Raw genomic sequence first — 14,088 nt, forward strand, 5'->3', positions numbered from 1 at the left:
AGGTACGGTCTCGGAAATCAAGCACCCGAGCCGACCCCACCGCACCCAGTTCTGTCTGCTCTGCATGAGAGTCTGCCCTTCCCTCACTACCAACCTCAGCTTCCACAAAACATGAGTATTGCAAATACTCATTGAACATGATGGGGTGACTAAAGCAGAATAGTCGAAATATTCCTTTATTTTTTACCGAGATTGTCTACAGCGGGTTTCCACGCCGTACGTGAGCAGAACTCTAGAGATCACAGCCCGACCTCCCCCTCCCGTCCCCTCCCCAGGTCCAGGCGTCCGGACTCCCCCCGGCGGCGGCTGCTGATGGCACAGGCCGGGTCCGGGGGGCGGGGCTGCGCGATGGAACAAGATGGCGACCGAGCAGGTGAGGGAAGGGGGGCTGGAGTGGTATTGGAAGGGGAACTGAGGCGGGAGAGGGCAGCGTTGAGTGTGGGTGATCTTCTGAATAATCCTTCTGCAAGTACAGTTTCATCGTAATGTATTCTTATAGTGGATTGGGAGAAAGGATTTGTTTTGACAGGAGAGGTTGTGATTAGGAATGCATAGGCAGTAAGTTGTTCTAAAATCCAGTAATCAAATTCGCTGCTGAAAGTCATAATATATGAAAATTCTTTTAAGTAAAAGTACTCTGCAAAGAACAGGGTAGTGGAACTAACCGAATTGCTCTGCAAGATGCTGGTAGAGATTTGATGGACTAAATGGCCTATTTTTGTTACAAACATGGTGGGCTAAATCATCTCCTATGCTGTTATGATTCTGTAATTCCACTTCTGCTTTGTTCTTATTCCCCGTATCAATGTCATCAGCGATGTTAAAGAAGAACATTTGCTTGACTCTTTTGCTCCTTAGTGGTAATCAGGAAAACAGCGTACAAGTGCATGCACGTTTTGATGGATAATCTTTCATTTTAAGATCATGAACCAAATTTGCATTCTGACCCTGTAAAACAAGTGTTTGTAGATCCTGGGAGTTCTGTACTTGTTGTAAGTCTTGCTGAGATGGTATAAGCTTGGGGATGGACCTCCCTTCCACTAGGAATTTCTGGATTTCATGGTAGTGTGGTCCTGCTGTAGTCTTTTCCCTAACGGGGTTTAGAGATAGGTATGCTGCCATTATACACAATATTATTATTTATTATTTTCCTGCCAGGTCACTATTTTTGGAAATGGCTTCTTCTGTGGCTCTGCATTAATTAATATGAAGGTGTATTTAATGATAGCGATGACCTCCTGAGATAGTGCTGATGATGTCTCAACAGTGGGATGTCAGAAAATGTTGGAAACTGCTGGTGACGTAATGCCAGACTTGTGCACTAAATAAGCCTAGAACGGTTGTTTTGTCAAAAATTGACTTGTAATGTTTATCAAGGAATTCGTTGATCAATGATTTAGGAATGAATGGATTTCATACAAGTTTTCAGGAGGGTGGAGCCAATTCGCCTGAGCTGCTCTGTGCTCCAGAGTATGGCTAGCCCACAAAAGTCTAATGGGTCAGGTTGGACATTAAAAAGAAATAAATGTAATTCCTTGGACTCGGCTCAAATGGGGCAGGGGCAGCTTTTTATAGATGAATGCACTCAGTGCTATGGAAGATGATAGGACATACTGCCTGGAAATAGCCAGGAGAATGCAGGGAACATAGGAAGCAGTTCCTGTTCTCAGTGTATTACATTTTTGTAGAGCTTGTCTACTTGTACCAAACTGATAGCTTGGTATCAGGTAATTGTGAGTTCTTGGGTCAAATTTGGATTGGCTGTTGTTAAGTCTGGTTCAGGGTGGACTACAGCACTGCATAGTTCTATGGTTTAAAAAAGAAGATAAACCTGTAGCTGATTTTTCTTTCACACTTTGATTTTCTAACTTCTACCCTCCAAGTATGGCATGTGAGAAATAGTTTGAAACATCACTGCTCTTGTGATTGAAAAAGAACCAGAAAAGGAGAATGCAGTCAAATTGAATGTCAACTTGCTAACCATTTTGGGAGAGATGCCATGTGCAAGAATAGAATGTTGTTAGCTCATGGTGTGAATGGTGATTAATCTGGAATTCCCCTCCTGTTGTGTATATAGTAGCTATTGGAATAATTGTAGAATTGTTTTTGAAATATAGCTACTTTTAAAAAAAATGTGAGTGGTGCACATTTTCTTACGGTAAAGCTGCATCCTGTCTAAGCCATTTGCATACAATGAATTATATCCCGTGCTCACTTGTATTCTGTGGTAGTTTTAAATTACAAGAAATTTTAAAAACTTTGTTCATAAATATTTGTCTCGTCAGTTCAAAAGATATTGTTTTCTTTCGCCTGTTCTTTATATTGGGGTGGTAAATTTATTTATTTAACTCTTGGAATGAAAGTACACAGACTGATACTGACAAAGACCATTTACAAATACAGTATTTATCTATAAGTTTCAATTTAGGATATTTTCAGTTGATATATTCAGTAAAGGGTGTAAGTTAATTCAGAGGAAAACATTTATTTTTAATGAATAACAGTTTAAAACAATCATATGTTATTTGTTATGTTAACATTGGGTATTATTTTTCTTGCGTGTTGTTTAATCCAGAGTTCCAATGGTCCTGTCCGTCGCTCCATGCATGAGAAAGCAGTTGACCGTAGAAATATAAATAAGGAGCACAACAGCAATTTCAAGGCTGGATATGTTCCCATTGATGAAGAAAGACTGCACAGGACAGGGTTACGGGGTCGTAAGGGTAATCTGGCAATTTGTGTAATTGCTCTTATGTTTATCCTGGCAGTGATTAATTTAATTGTAAGTATTCTGTTGTGGCAATAGTTTGACAACCAATTACATTTAATATCAATATAAGATTTTAAATAATTTTCAAATTGCCTTGAGTCAACATTGAGCTGCTGCTGCTCAGTGTCAAAATCTTGACCTCGGGTACTGCCTTTGCAGAGTTTACACTTGTCATTGTGTTGCTTTCCTTCAGCTCTTCTGGTTCCCTTCCATATTCCTGAGATGTGCCAGTTAATAGATTAAATGGCCACTGTAAATTGGCCTTAGTGTTCCGATGATGGGAATGTGGAAAGAATAAAGTGGATTAGGGGTAGAATTAGTATAAAAATGAGTGCTTGATGGTCACTGTGGATTTGGTTCACCCAAGAGCCTGTTTCTCTGCTCCACAACATAAAATCTGAGCCTCACATCTAAAAGTGTTAACTTTGTAGCGCTTCCATTAAACGTTAGAAAATCTGCAACTTCTTGTCGATGTAGTGATTTTGAACTTCGTGTTGTGAAGAGCACCAAAATATTGGTTATTGCAATAAAGTAAATTTGAGTACATGTACATATTGTTTTTATTTGTAAGCGATGGCTACTCTTCTGCTTGCATTCTAAGTTCCAAATTTTGGTTAGATACAGCAGGTTCATGTGTCTCACACTAAAATTTATTGCATTGTCTGTGTTACAAATGTACAGTATTTAGTGTAGCTTATGTTTAATTTTTATCCTCTCATTTTGTCTTTGCTTTATTTTTTGTATTGGATATTTTTAATTACTTAAAACTACATATATTCAGTGGCCACTTTATTATGTATACCTATACATCTGGTTAATGCAAATATCTAGTCAGTTGATCATGTGGCAGCAACTCAATAAGTAATGGCTTGCAAACATGATCAAGAGGGTTAGTTGTTCAGACCAAACATCAGAATGTGGAAGAAATGTGATCTGAATGACTTGGACCATAGAATGATTATTCGTGCCAGAGAGGGTGGTTTGAGTTTCTCAGAAACTGCTGATCTCCTGGGATTTTAATGCACAACAGTCTCTGGAGTTTACAGAGAATGGTGTGAAAAACAAAAAAAAATCAGTGAGTGTCAGTTCTTGTGGGCTAAAGCACCGTGTTACTGAGAGAGATCGGAGCAGAATGGCCAGACTGGGTCAAGCTGACAGGAAGGTGACAATAACACAAATAACCACGTGTTACAATGGTAGTGCGTAGAAGAGCATCTCTGACCGAACAACATGTTGAACCTTGAAGTGGATGGGATACTGCAGCTGAAGAGCACCAACATACTCCGTGTCCATTTTATTATGTCCAGGAGGTACCTAATAAAGTGGTCACTGAGTGAAGATTTTTCATAACACTAAATTCCTTACTTGTGTTGTTCTATTTTTGTCTTTCAAATAAGACATGATGTTATTGTGCAATCTGAGGTACAGTGCCCTTTGTTAATATATTCGTGTTCTTTATGGGATAGAATCCTGGTATGATTTGGTCAAAGTTAAGTTCATTGTCATATGTACATGTACATTAAGCTGAACCTCCTTAACTACCCAAGAAAGTAAATGTGCTGGAGTGCTTCCATGTGTGTATGTATCTATGTGCTGGGCCCAGGGCAGATCATCCAATATGTTAACGCCCAGGAATTTAAAGCTGCTGACACACTCTCCCCTCAATCACCCAGTGTGGATTGACACATGCTCGCCTCCCAGTGTAGACTGGCACATGCTTGCCTTCCTTCCCCTTCCTGAGGTCAACAATCAGCTCTTTAGTTTTACTGATGTTCAGTGAGGAGACCGATTTCAGTCAAATCGTTAGTAGGTAAATATCTGTTAGAGAAATATTTTGGACAGTCTTTTCTGCACTGGAGGGAGACACAAGGAAGAAAGAAGAACAAGAAGGAAAGAATAAAATGATCATCCTTCATGTTTCCTTCTCTTGTTTGCCTTTCCTTTCCTTTGTCCATCAAACTTGCTCCACACCTGAAGATCATTATAGCGATTTTGAGCCTGAGATATTTTCTGTTTTTCCATCTTTAAGGAATCAGAATCAAGTTTAATATCACTGGGATACAGTATGTTGTGAAGTTTGTTGTTTAGTGATAGCAGTACAGTGTAATACATAAAATAAAACTATAAATTATATATAGTGTTTAAAATTGTTTAAAAGTAAATCTGGTTGAAATGCACTATTTAACAATTATTTTTCTTGTTATATAACTTCTTACTAAAGTATATTGCTTTGCTCTATTTTAACAATGGGACACAAAGCTAGTGTGACTATTACTATTTCAGATTACACTTGTTATCTGGGCTGTAATTCGAATTGGCCCCAATGGCTGTGATAGTATGGAATTCCATGAAGAAGGCTTGTTACGATTCAAACAGGAGTCTGACATGGGAGTCGTGTATCCAATGCACAAGAGCACAGTGGGAGGAAGAAGAGATGAAGACTTGTTGATCACTGGCAACAATCAACCAGTAAGCTGATTTTTTTTTTATATTCCATGGTTATAAATACAGTGAAGCATGAACAAAATAATAGAGATTAGAAAACCATGAGGCTATCAAAAGCCTAAGCTTGATATGGAGAGTGAGCATACTCCTGAATCAATATAGTACTGGCCTATGCATTTGTCTTGCTGTATGTTCTGAAAATACACATGGAAATGACCAGCAATCTTGATAAATAGTAACAGTTACACTCTAACTTGGCTGGCCTACTGTGAAGTTCATTTGTTTGGACAATTACCATGAGGCGGTATGGTAGAGTAGTGGTTAGCACAACACTCTACAGTACCAGCAGCCCAGGTTCATTTCCTGCTACTGTCTGTGAGGAGTCTCCCGTGATCGTGATGGTTTCCTCCGGGAGCTCCAGTTTCCTCCCACACTGCAAAGATGTCCTGGTTGGTAGGCTAATTGATCATTGTAAATTGTCTAGTAATTAGGCAAGGGTTGAATTGGGAGTTGCTGGGCAGCACGGCTCGAAGGGCTGGAGGCTCTTTTATTATTCAATTTTATTATTAAATAAAATAAAAGTAATTTATTCCAGAATATTTCCAACCATGCAGAGTTATGGTCAACAAAACCAACATATTTAAATCACATCACTGATCACAGTCTCTAAGAGGTAACAAATAAGTACACTATTAATGTGTGATATGTGACAGTTTTTGTCTAAATATTGATTACAGTAGATGTGTAGAGTGTGCTATTTTAAAAAGTGTATTGGTACAAAAAAAATCAGGGTTTTCTATGAAAATAGTGAAGGTATTTGGTACATTCTGGAAGAAGTAGTTAAAGAATCAAAACTACTATGCCATCAATATTGTAAAAACTAAATGATTACAATGCAATATTTCATTTTGTAGTTCAGAATGTACATTTTCGTCCTTTTTAAAAACTTTGTTTCAGGTGCCATTTCATATCACAGGAAGGAGAGTGGAGAGAAAGATAGCGGTCAGCACCTTTATTTTCTGGTAGTCCTGGAGTAAATTTTGTAGTGTGAAGAGTAACAAGCTGGGTTGATTTCAGCTTGTGCTGCCTCTCTCAACTGTGGACAGATATAATTGAAAACTTGTAAGCCAATGCCTATAAATCCTGTCCTAAGAATAGCCTTTTTATTTCAACCGAAGTAGTGATTTGGTAGCTTAATGTGACAAATTGTCTGACTTCCTATGTAGTGCTTGGTTTGCTTAATGAATATGAAGCATTATTAACTTCTGTTTCTGTGCTCGTTTAGGTGGTGTTTCAGCAGGGAACAACCAGACTTAGTGTAGAGAAGGACAAAACCTCAATTACGAGTGATATTGGCATGTCTTTTGTTGATCCCAGGACCCAGAAAACTGTGTTCAGCACTGACTATGATACTCACGAATTTCATTTACCCAAAGGTGTGAAGACACTAAATGTATTGAAGGCATCCACAGAAAGGGTTAGTGTTCATCTTTTATTCTTTGTTTTAAAGATAACCAGCCCATAAATTTGATCAAAGAGCATTTTTTTCAGCCCTGAATGTATGTCAGGAGTAATCTTGCCTGTTTTGTTCTGGAATTCATCCTCAACCTTGTTATCACTTGATTGACATCTTCAGTCTGTATGTAGAATGAAGTCCCAGTGATCATCATGCTTTGCATCTCTAATTTTGGTCCTCCTATTGATTGGCAGACACCCAATCCAACCCTGCTACTCCTCATCTGCATACCCTTAACCTTATTTATTGATGTGATCATACCAATGTTACCCATTAATTTCTGAGCCTCACAGATGCCGTACGTCATAGAAAATCTACTGCTGCTTGAACTCCATAACCATTAGTTCAACCTTCTGCATCTGTGAACACGATGTATGTGTAACAATCTCTATGTGAAACAGAATTGCATTCTACTCAGCTGAATTGTCCCATAGCTAATCTTCAGCGAAATCACGTTTTCATCCAGCCAAAGTCTGCGATGCCCTTGCCTTTATCCATGGACCCATTCTCCTAATTCCAGTTACCTCAGCTACTGCTTTCCACTGTTTCAACAAGTCCGCAATCCTTTACTGAGCTAATGACCCTATTGCCTTCCTGGTACAAATGGTGCCCATGCCCACTTCCACTTGGTATTGTGTATAAGACACTGGCCACATCCCATTTGCCATGACCCATTTGTCATTGTCTCCTCCAGGTTGATACTCAAGTTCTGCCTCCCTTAAAAATGTATTTTTTCAAGTAAGCTTTTTAGTAAAACAGAAGATAAAGTTGATCCCTCTGTGAAAGAACAGTTCTGTTGCTCCAGTAGAATTTGAGGCTAGATGCTGTTATCATTATGATATATACCCAATATTAAATATTTAAATTGTTAAACTCTATGCACCAATAAAAAAAAATATGAATCACTTTGCTATTCAGAACGATGGAAGTTGCATTAATTTTCCTAGGGAGTCATATTTTCAAGCTCTCTTTAGTAAATTAATCATAATTAAAATAGAGCTTGTGCATCTTGAAGTATTTGTTGAAACATTTACTTAAGTGTGAACCATGAATTGTGAGTGTAATTTTTAGGTAATATGCACTTAAGAAATTAAGCTGTGTGAAAAATTAGTACAGTGTAAATAGTATAGACATCTTGTATCCAAGTGTTAATCATATTTTTAAAAATAGCTCAAGTATGGCATCTTTCCTAAACTGTAGTCTCAACTTTCAACTCTCTTCCAATCTTAGTAACTTCTGTTAGCTCTGTAAAACTTTTTAACTAATGAAATCATGGAGTACAATTAGAAATACATTGTGCCAGGTTCTGAGCTTCATTGATTTTTTTCTTCTAATGCCACTCTTTCCATATAGATAAGTAAATATTTGTTCTTGAAAAAGAATCAGTTTGCATTCCACCTATGAAATCTAATGTTGATCTAATTTTGTCCAAATACTTGTTTTTCACTTTCCTGTAATTCATTGTCTGTGCTTGCAAACATCCATTGCGGTGATGGTCATTTGGCTTGTGTAAATATAGATAAGTATGCATGCTTTATTTTAACTTGGCTCATGAATGCCAATTGCCATGTGGTGTCCTATGGGTATCACATTTATGAATATATTTACGCATACTCTTTTATGGGATTTCAGAACGGGAAAAATATCTACTAATTCTATAGCCACTTTTTTTTCAGAAATAGGTTTAAGTATATCCTTGTTCTTACAACGGCATAACTTTTTCTTGCCATACAGCATTTCATAAGCTGGTACCAGGAGTAGGTCCTAATTTCCACGGGAACTAAATGTGTTTAATATGCTGGCATTTGTATAAAATATTTAAAAAAGAGCAGCAAGATAACATAGCAGTTAGAGTAATTGCTCTACAGCACCAATCAGGGTTCAATCCCAATACTATATGTAAGGAGTTTGTACTTTCTTACCATGACTGTGTGGATTTCCTCTGGGTGCTCCAGTTTCCTCCCACATTCCAGAGATGTATAGATTAGAGTGAGCAGGCTGTGGGCATGCTGCACTGGTACCAGAAGCAGGTAACACTTGTATGCTGTCCCCAGCACAACCGTTGGATTGTGTTGGTTGTTGGCACAAAATGATGCATTTCACTATGTTTTGATGTACATGTGACAAATAATACCAATCTTACCTTAATCAATTTAATTTGAAATATTTAAACTGTTCTTTCTAGATAACAAGCAACCATACCACAGATCTCCATATTCATTCTGGTGGCCATGTGATTGTGCGTGGAAATGAAGGAGTCTTCATCATGGGCAAAACCATTGAATTCCGAATGAAGGATAATATGGAACTCAAGGCAGTAAGTGCAGAGATTGTTGGTAGCATTTATGAATTTTAATTTGTTTTTAAGTAGACAATCGTTCAAACTATTCTCATTTTACAATTTGTGCAGAATAAATTTTCAAAAGCATTTAAAGTGTAGTATGTATTGCAAAATGTGAATGTTATTTACACATCTGATGTTAAATATTTAATATAATTCCCAGTATTTTACTGTGGAGTTTGCAGTAGATGAGACTTGGTGGAGAGGAGAAACAACAAAAATTATGTGGGCTTCTCAGAAACTAGAACACAGTCCTTTGCTTTTAAATGGAGTGCTTGGTGTTTGAAATGTCCTGGAAGTGAAAATGAGAAAACTAACAAAGTGAAACTAGGAATCTGAATTTTGAATGCTTTATGCTTAGGCTGCTCAAAAACTTTACACTTAGAAATTTAAGTTACTAATTCACTTTCAGTTTCCAATGAAATGTAGGCATTGTATTCCTAATGTTCCAAAATGTGTATGTAATGATGCACTATCGCTTTATTTAGGTAAACAGTATTATTCTTAATGGGACTGTAATGATCAACACATCACGGCTTCCAAATTCATCAAATGGAGAGCTCCTTGTGGATGATGGCTGGGAACGCTACAAACTCTGTATGTGTGCAGATGGAACACTCTTCCGCATCCAGGTGAAAAGCAGAAATACAGGCTGTCAAACATCCGATAACCCCTGCGGAGTTGTGCTATAAGGATTACAATCTACAAGTAGTGCACTATTGTAATGTTTCAAATGAAAGAGATCAATTTAATGCAGAACAATCACCACTATCTGCTCCATAATAATACTGTCTTTTGTGAATAGTGACAGGTAAATGTTCCACTAAAAAAAAGTTAGCTGTTACTTTTCAGCAGACTGGCACTTTGTACCAAGAAATAAACTAAAGAGTAAACTATTTCTATTCCTACTCCAATCCTATAGAACTAGCCAACAAGACTTTTCAATGAATTAAAAAAGATCACTCTTAGTCAGGGGCTTAAATGTTATTAATAACAATGTTTAGTTTTCCAGGTCAGACTTCAATTCAAGTTCAGCAATATGCATTAAACTGAATGTATAAAATGAGTGAAACAATTTATATTGATTTAAAAATAGAAACAAATGTCATCAAAGCTGGGCTATACAATTTCTGTTGAAAACTTGGCATTTTATTTCTATGTGTTAGATTGTCACAAAGTAGTACAAATCAAAATCTGTTGGTAAAATGGTTATTTCAGAGAACCTCATATACAAATTCCGCAGGAATAGTTTTTCCAGTCTAGCTTTGCCAGGCGTAGATTTGCTTTATCAACTTTGGTTTGGAGGACAATTTAAAAATTGCTGCAAGTGTCGAACTACAACATTTAGAGTTGCCTTTGGGTTTTGGCTAGTGATATGTGAACTTGTTAAGTTATTCAGATTAATTCTAATGAATAAATACTTGTAAGGTAGGAGACCTGGAGCACAGTTCTTTTTGGCTCTAAGTAGGTTTACATAGTGGAAAAGAGGCTGGGAAATATCCCATATCATAATAGAGACATTGTTCTGTTTTCCAAATTACATAAGAGGTATCTTATTAAGATGTATAAAGACGACATACTTTTGTATAAACAACCAAAACAAAATGTATGATAGTACAGTCACGTAAAGAATGAGATCTAGTTGTTACTCGCTAAAGGGTACAAAGTCAGGCATTGCTTGATCCTTACTCTGTTTAAGCCTCTATGCTGCTGAGTGATAACTTGCCCATTGGTTTTGGCCAATGCATAAAATTGGACAGTTAGAATACTCCAAAACTTTGAGATCAGTTTAACAAAATTGGACCTGCATGCATTTCACAACTTTTTTTTTGTCAGTGCAGTAAACTGAATTTAATTATACAGCAGTTTTTCCAGATATCCAGCTGTGGCAAATATTCGCTATGAACAAAAACACTTAGTTATTTTTACTTGTTTAAAAATTAATAATAGAAATAAGTTTTATTTTGTGCTTCTTGTTTATCATATGACAGTATTACTTAGATTATTGGTTTAAAATCATTCTTATTCAGTATTATGTATCAACAAAATGTAAAGCATATTGAGATATGATAATATAGCTTCTTTGGTGTTCTCTTTTGGGCTGCTTTTTAAGTATGAGTTATTTGGAAAACTAAAGGATGGAATAGATTTAATTATTGACATTAAGTGCTGTTAAATACCTCCAGGTTCTGACATATAGTTTGTTACAGCTCAATTAATCAAAAGTTTGATCCAGTTATTAAATTTATTTTGGATAGCTTTTAGTTTTGCAATAATAACGTATCATTTGGCATATTTATTAGTTTTTTTTTAAAGTCTATATAATGCATGACATTGAATTTTCAGTTTTAAGAATGAAGGAAATGATGAATAAATCCAAACTTCTAATGGAACTAATTCATATCAGCTGACCTTGTGGCGCTGTGTGTGAAGTCAATTTTGGAAAAATCATTTACTACTTATCATCCATAAAATGTTTCAATAATGACTAAATTTTAGAGGGTATATATATTTAAATTTTGATTTTTAAAACAGGTCTATATACACTTCTATCCCCCACTGAGTGTACCTTAAGGTGCTCTGCTTTTTTTCTCAATAAAAGAACCAACCAGTTCCCCTCCACCACCCTTTTCCATCTGGCAGAACTGGTCCTCACTCTCGCAACACACACAAAATGCTGGAGGAACTCAGTAGACCAGGCAGCATTTTGTGTGTGTTGCCCAGATTTCCAGCGTCTGCAGATTTTTCCCTTGCTTTTGGTCCTCACCCTCCAGTTTTTCCTTTGTCTCCTTCCATTTTCTCCAGACAATTAGGGGTGGACATGGACACCCGCATGGGCTCCAGCTATGCTTGCCTTTTCATTGGCTACGTAGAACGGTCCATGTTCCAAGCCTTCCTCTGTAATGCTCCCTAAATCTCCCTCTGTTATGTTGACGACTGCATTGGTGCTGCTTCATGCACCCACAATTTCACCGACTTTGTCTCCACTTTCAACCCTGCCTTTGAATTCATTTGGTCCATTTTCTGACACCTCCCTTCCCTTTCTCGATTTCTCTGGAGACAAGCTATCGAACAACATCTTTTATAAACCTGTCAATTCCCACATTTATCTTAACTATATCTTTTCCCACCCAGTCTCTTGTAAAAATGCTATTCTCTTTTCTCAGTTCCTTTGTCATAGAAACATAGAAACATAGAAAATAGGTGCAGGAGTAGGCCATTTGGCCCTTCGAGCCTGCACCGCCATTTATTATGATCATGGCTGATCATCCAACTCAGAACCCAGCCTTCCCTCCATACCCCCTGACCCCTGTAGCCACAAGGGCCATATCTAACTTGTCGTAGCTGCATCTGTTCCTGAGATGTAGCTTTCCTTTCCAGGACATCAGAGATGTCCTCCTTCTTCAAAGAATGGGATTTCCCTTCTTCTACCATTGATGCTGCCCTAACCCACATCTCCATTTCCCAAACATCTGCGATCACCCTACTTACACCCCTTGAGCCTCCACATTCAACACATCATTCTCCATAACTTTCACCATCTCCAAAGAGATCCAACAACCAAACATATCTTAAACATCCTCCTTCTTTCCACTTTCTGCTCAGATCACCCACTCAGTGATTCACTCATTTGTTCCTCCCTACCAATCTCCCTCTAGGGACTTATCTCTGCAAATGGCCAACATGCTACATCTGTCCATTCATCTCCTCCCTCATCTTCATTCAGGACCCCAAACAGTCCTTCCAGGTGAGGCAACACTTCACCTGCAAATCTGCTGGGGTCATCTGTTGTGTCTGGTGCTCCCAGTGCAGCCTCCTCTACATTGGTGAGACCTGTCATAAATTGGAGGACTGCTTTGTCAAGCACCTCTGCTCCATTCACCAAAAGCGGAATTTCCCAGTGGCCAAACATTTTAATTCCGATTCTCATTCGCATTTCGACATGTCAGTCCATGGCCTTCTATTGTGCCACAATGAGGCCAACCTTGTACTCCGTGTAGGTAGCTTCCAGCTTGATGGCATAAATATCTATGTCTCCTTTGGGCAAGGAAATTTTTCTTCCCCCACCCCCCCCCCCATATTCCCCACTCTTGCCCTTTATTTCTAAATGGCCTATACCACCCCGTGGGTCACCTCCTTCCCTTTCTCCTATGGTCCATTCTCCTATGACCCTCTCTCCTCTATCAGATTTCTTCCTCTCCAACCCTTTACTTTTTCTATTTGGCTTCACATTTCATTGTCTATCCTCCTTCCCGAAGAAGGGTCTCAGCCCAAAATATGGATTTGTTTGTTTATTTCTATAAATGCTGCCTGACCTACTGAATTCTTTCAGCAGTTTGAGTGTGTTGCTTTGAATTACCAGCAGCTGCAGAATTTCTCATGTTTTCAATTTTTAAAACTAAATAAATTTACACTACAATTGTATTATTGTATTACAAGTTCTTTGGCTTCTAAAGTCAAAGAACTGCCATTGTAATTACATAAAAATGTAGCACTGAATAAACTCCTGTATTTGAAGAATTGCCTTGGAGCTTACAAGAAATAAAATCCCATATACTTAAACATGATTGTATTAAAATTTAATTTGTTGAAACAAAAATACATCAGGAGATGGAGATGGGAGATCTTGGGCAAATCTAACTTAAAACAATTAAATGCACCCTCAACTACAGGCCTAAGCAGTTTAAGTATTGGATGAAAAAAGTTGTATTAAATAATTGTCAGTCAGGTGCTAAATACTTGGGCCTGAAATATGCTGAGGTGATTGTTGTCGATGAATGGACCTCTTTTTGCAACCAGTTGTAGCCAAGAGAAACCTGCGAGCAAATGTGTTTGTTGGAGGAATTCTCAATGGCAGCATCCGTAAATTCTAGGATTGGAACTACAATTAGGAAATAGTAGATCATTAAAACGTTGCATTTAGAATGAAGCTAAGTTACTTTGTGATTGGAGTACTGGTAAATCTAGGATTCTTTTGAACATGTTGAGGTGCAAGAGCAGTTATTTTAACTTGCT

General features: G+C 37.8%; 1 protein-coding gene across 1 annotated transcript; it reads left to right on the top strand.

Moving 5' to 3' along the window:
* The first annotated feature begins 41 nt into the window (after positions 1 to 41).
* Positions 42 to 13,654, top strand: sgcb (sarcoglycan, beta (dystrophin-associated glycoprotein)). The gene is made up of 6 exons (XM_063043155.1): positions 42 to 373; positions 2,576 to 2,782; positions 5,054 to 5,239; positions 6,501 to 6,692; positions 8,917 to 9,048; positions 9,561 to 13,654. Exons 1-6 carry the CDS (start codon positions 359 to 361, stop codon positions 9,762 to 9,764), a joined length of 936 nt encoding a protein of 311 aa, XP_062899225.1. The 5' UTR covers positions 42 to 358; the 3' UTR covers positions 9,765 to 13,654.
* The last annotated feature ends 434 nt before the right edge of the window (positions 13,655 to 14,088 follow it).

Source organism: Mobula hypostoma, chromosome 3 (genome assembly GCF_963921235.1).
Source record: "Mobula hypostoma chromosome 3, sMobHyp1.1, whole genome shotgun sequence".
Classification (NCBI taxonomy): Eukaryota; Metazoa; Chordata; class Chondrichthyes; order Myliobatiformes; family Myliobatidae; genus Mobula; species Mobula hypostoma.

Excerpts from the sequence above, each read along its gene's own strand:
- sgcb (XM_063043155.1), top strand. Across the intron at positions 5,240-6,500 it reads TCACTGGCAACAATCAACCA|GTGGTGTTTCAGCAGGGAAC; the intron begins GTAAGCTGATTT and ends GTGCTCGTTTAG. Across the intron at positions 9,049-9,560 it reads ATAATATGGAACTCAAGGCA|GTAAACAGTATTATTCTTAA; the intron begins GTAAGTGCAGAG and ends CGCTTTATTTAG.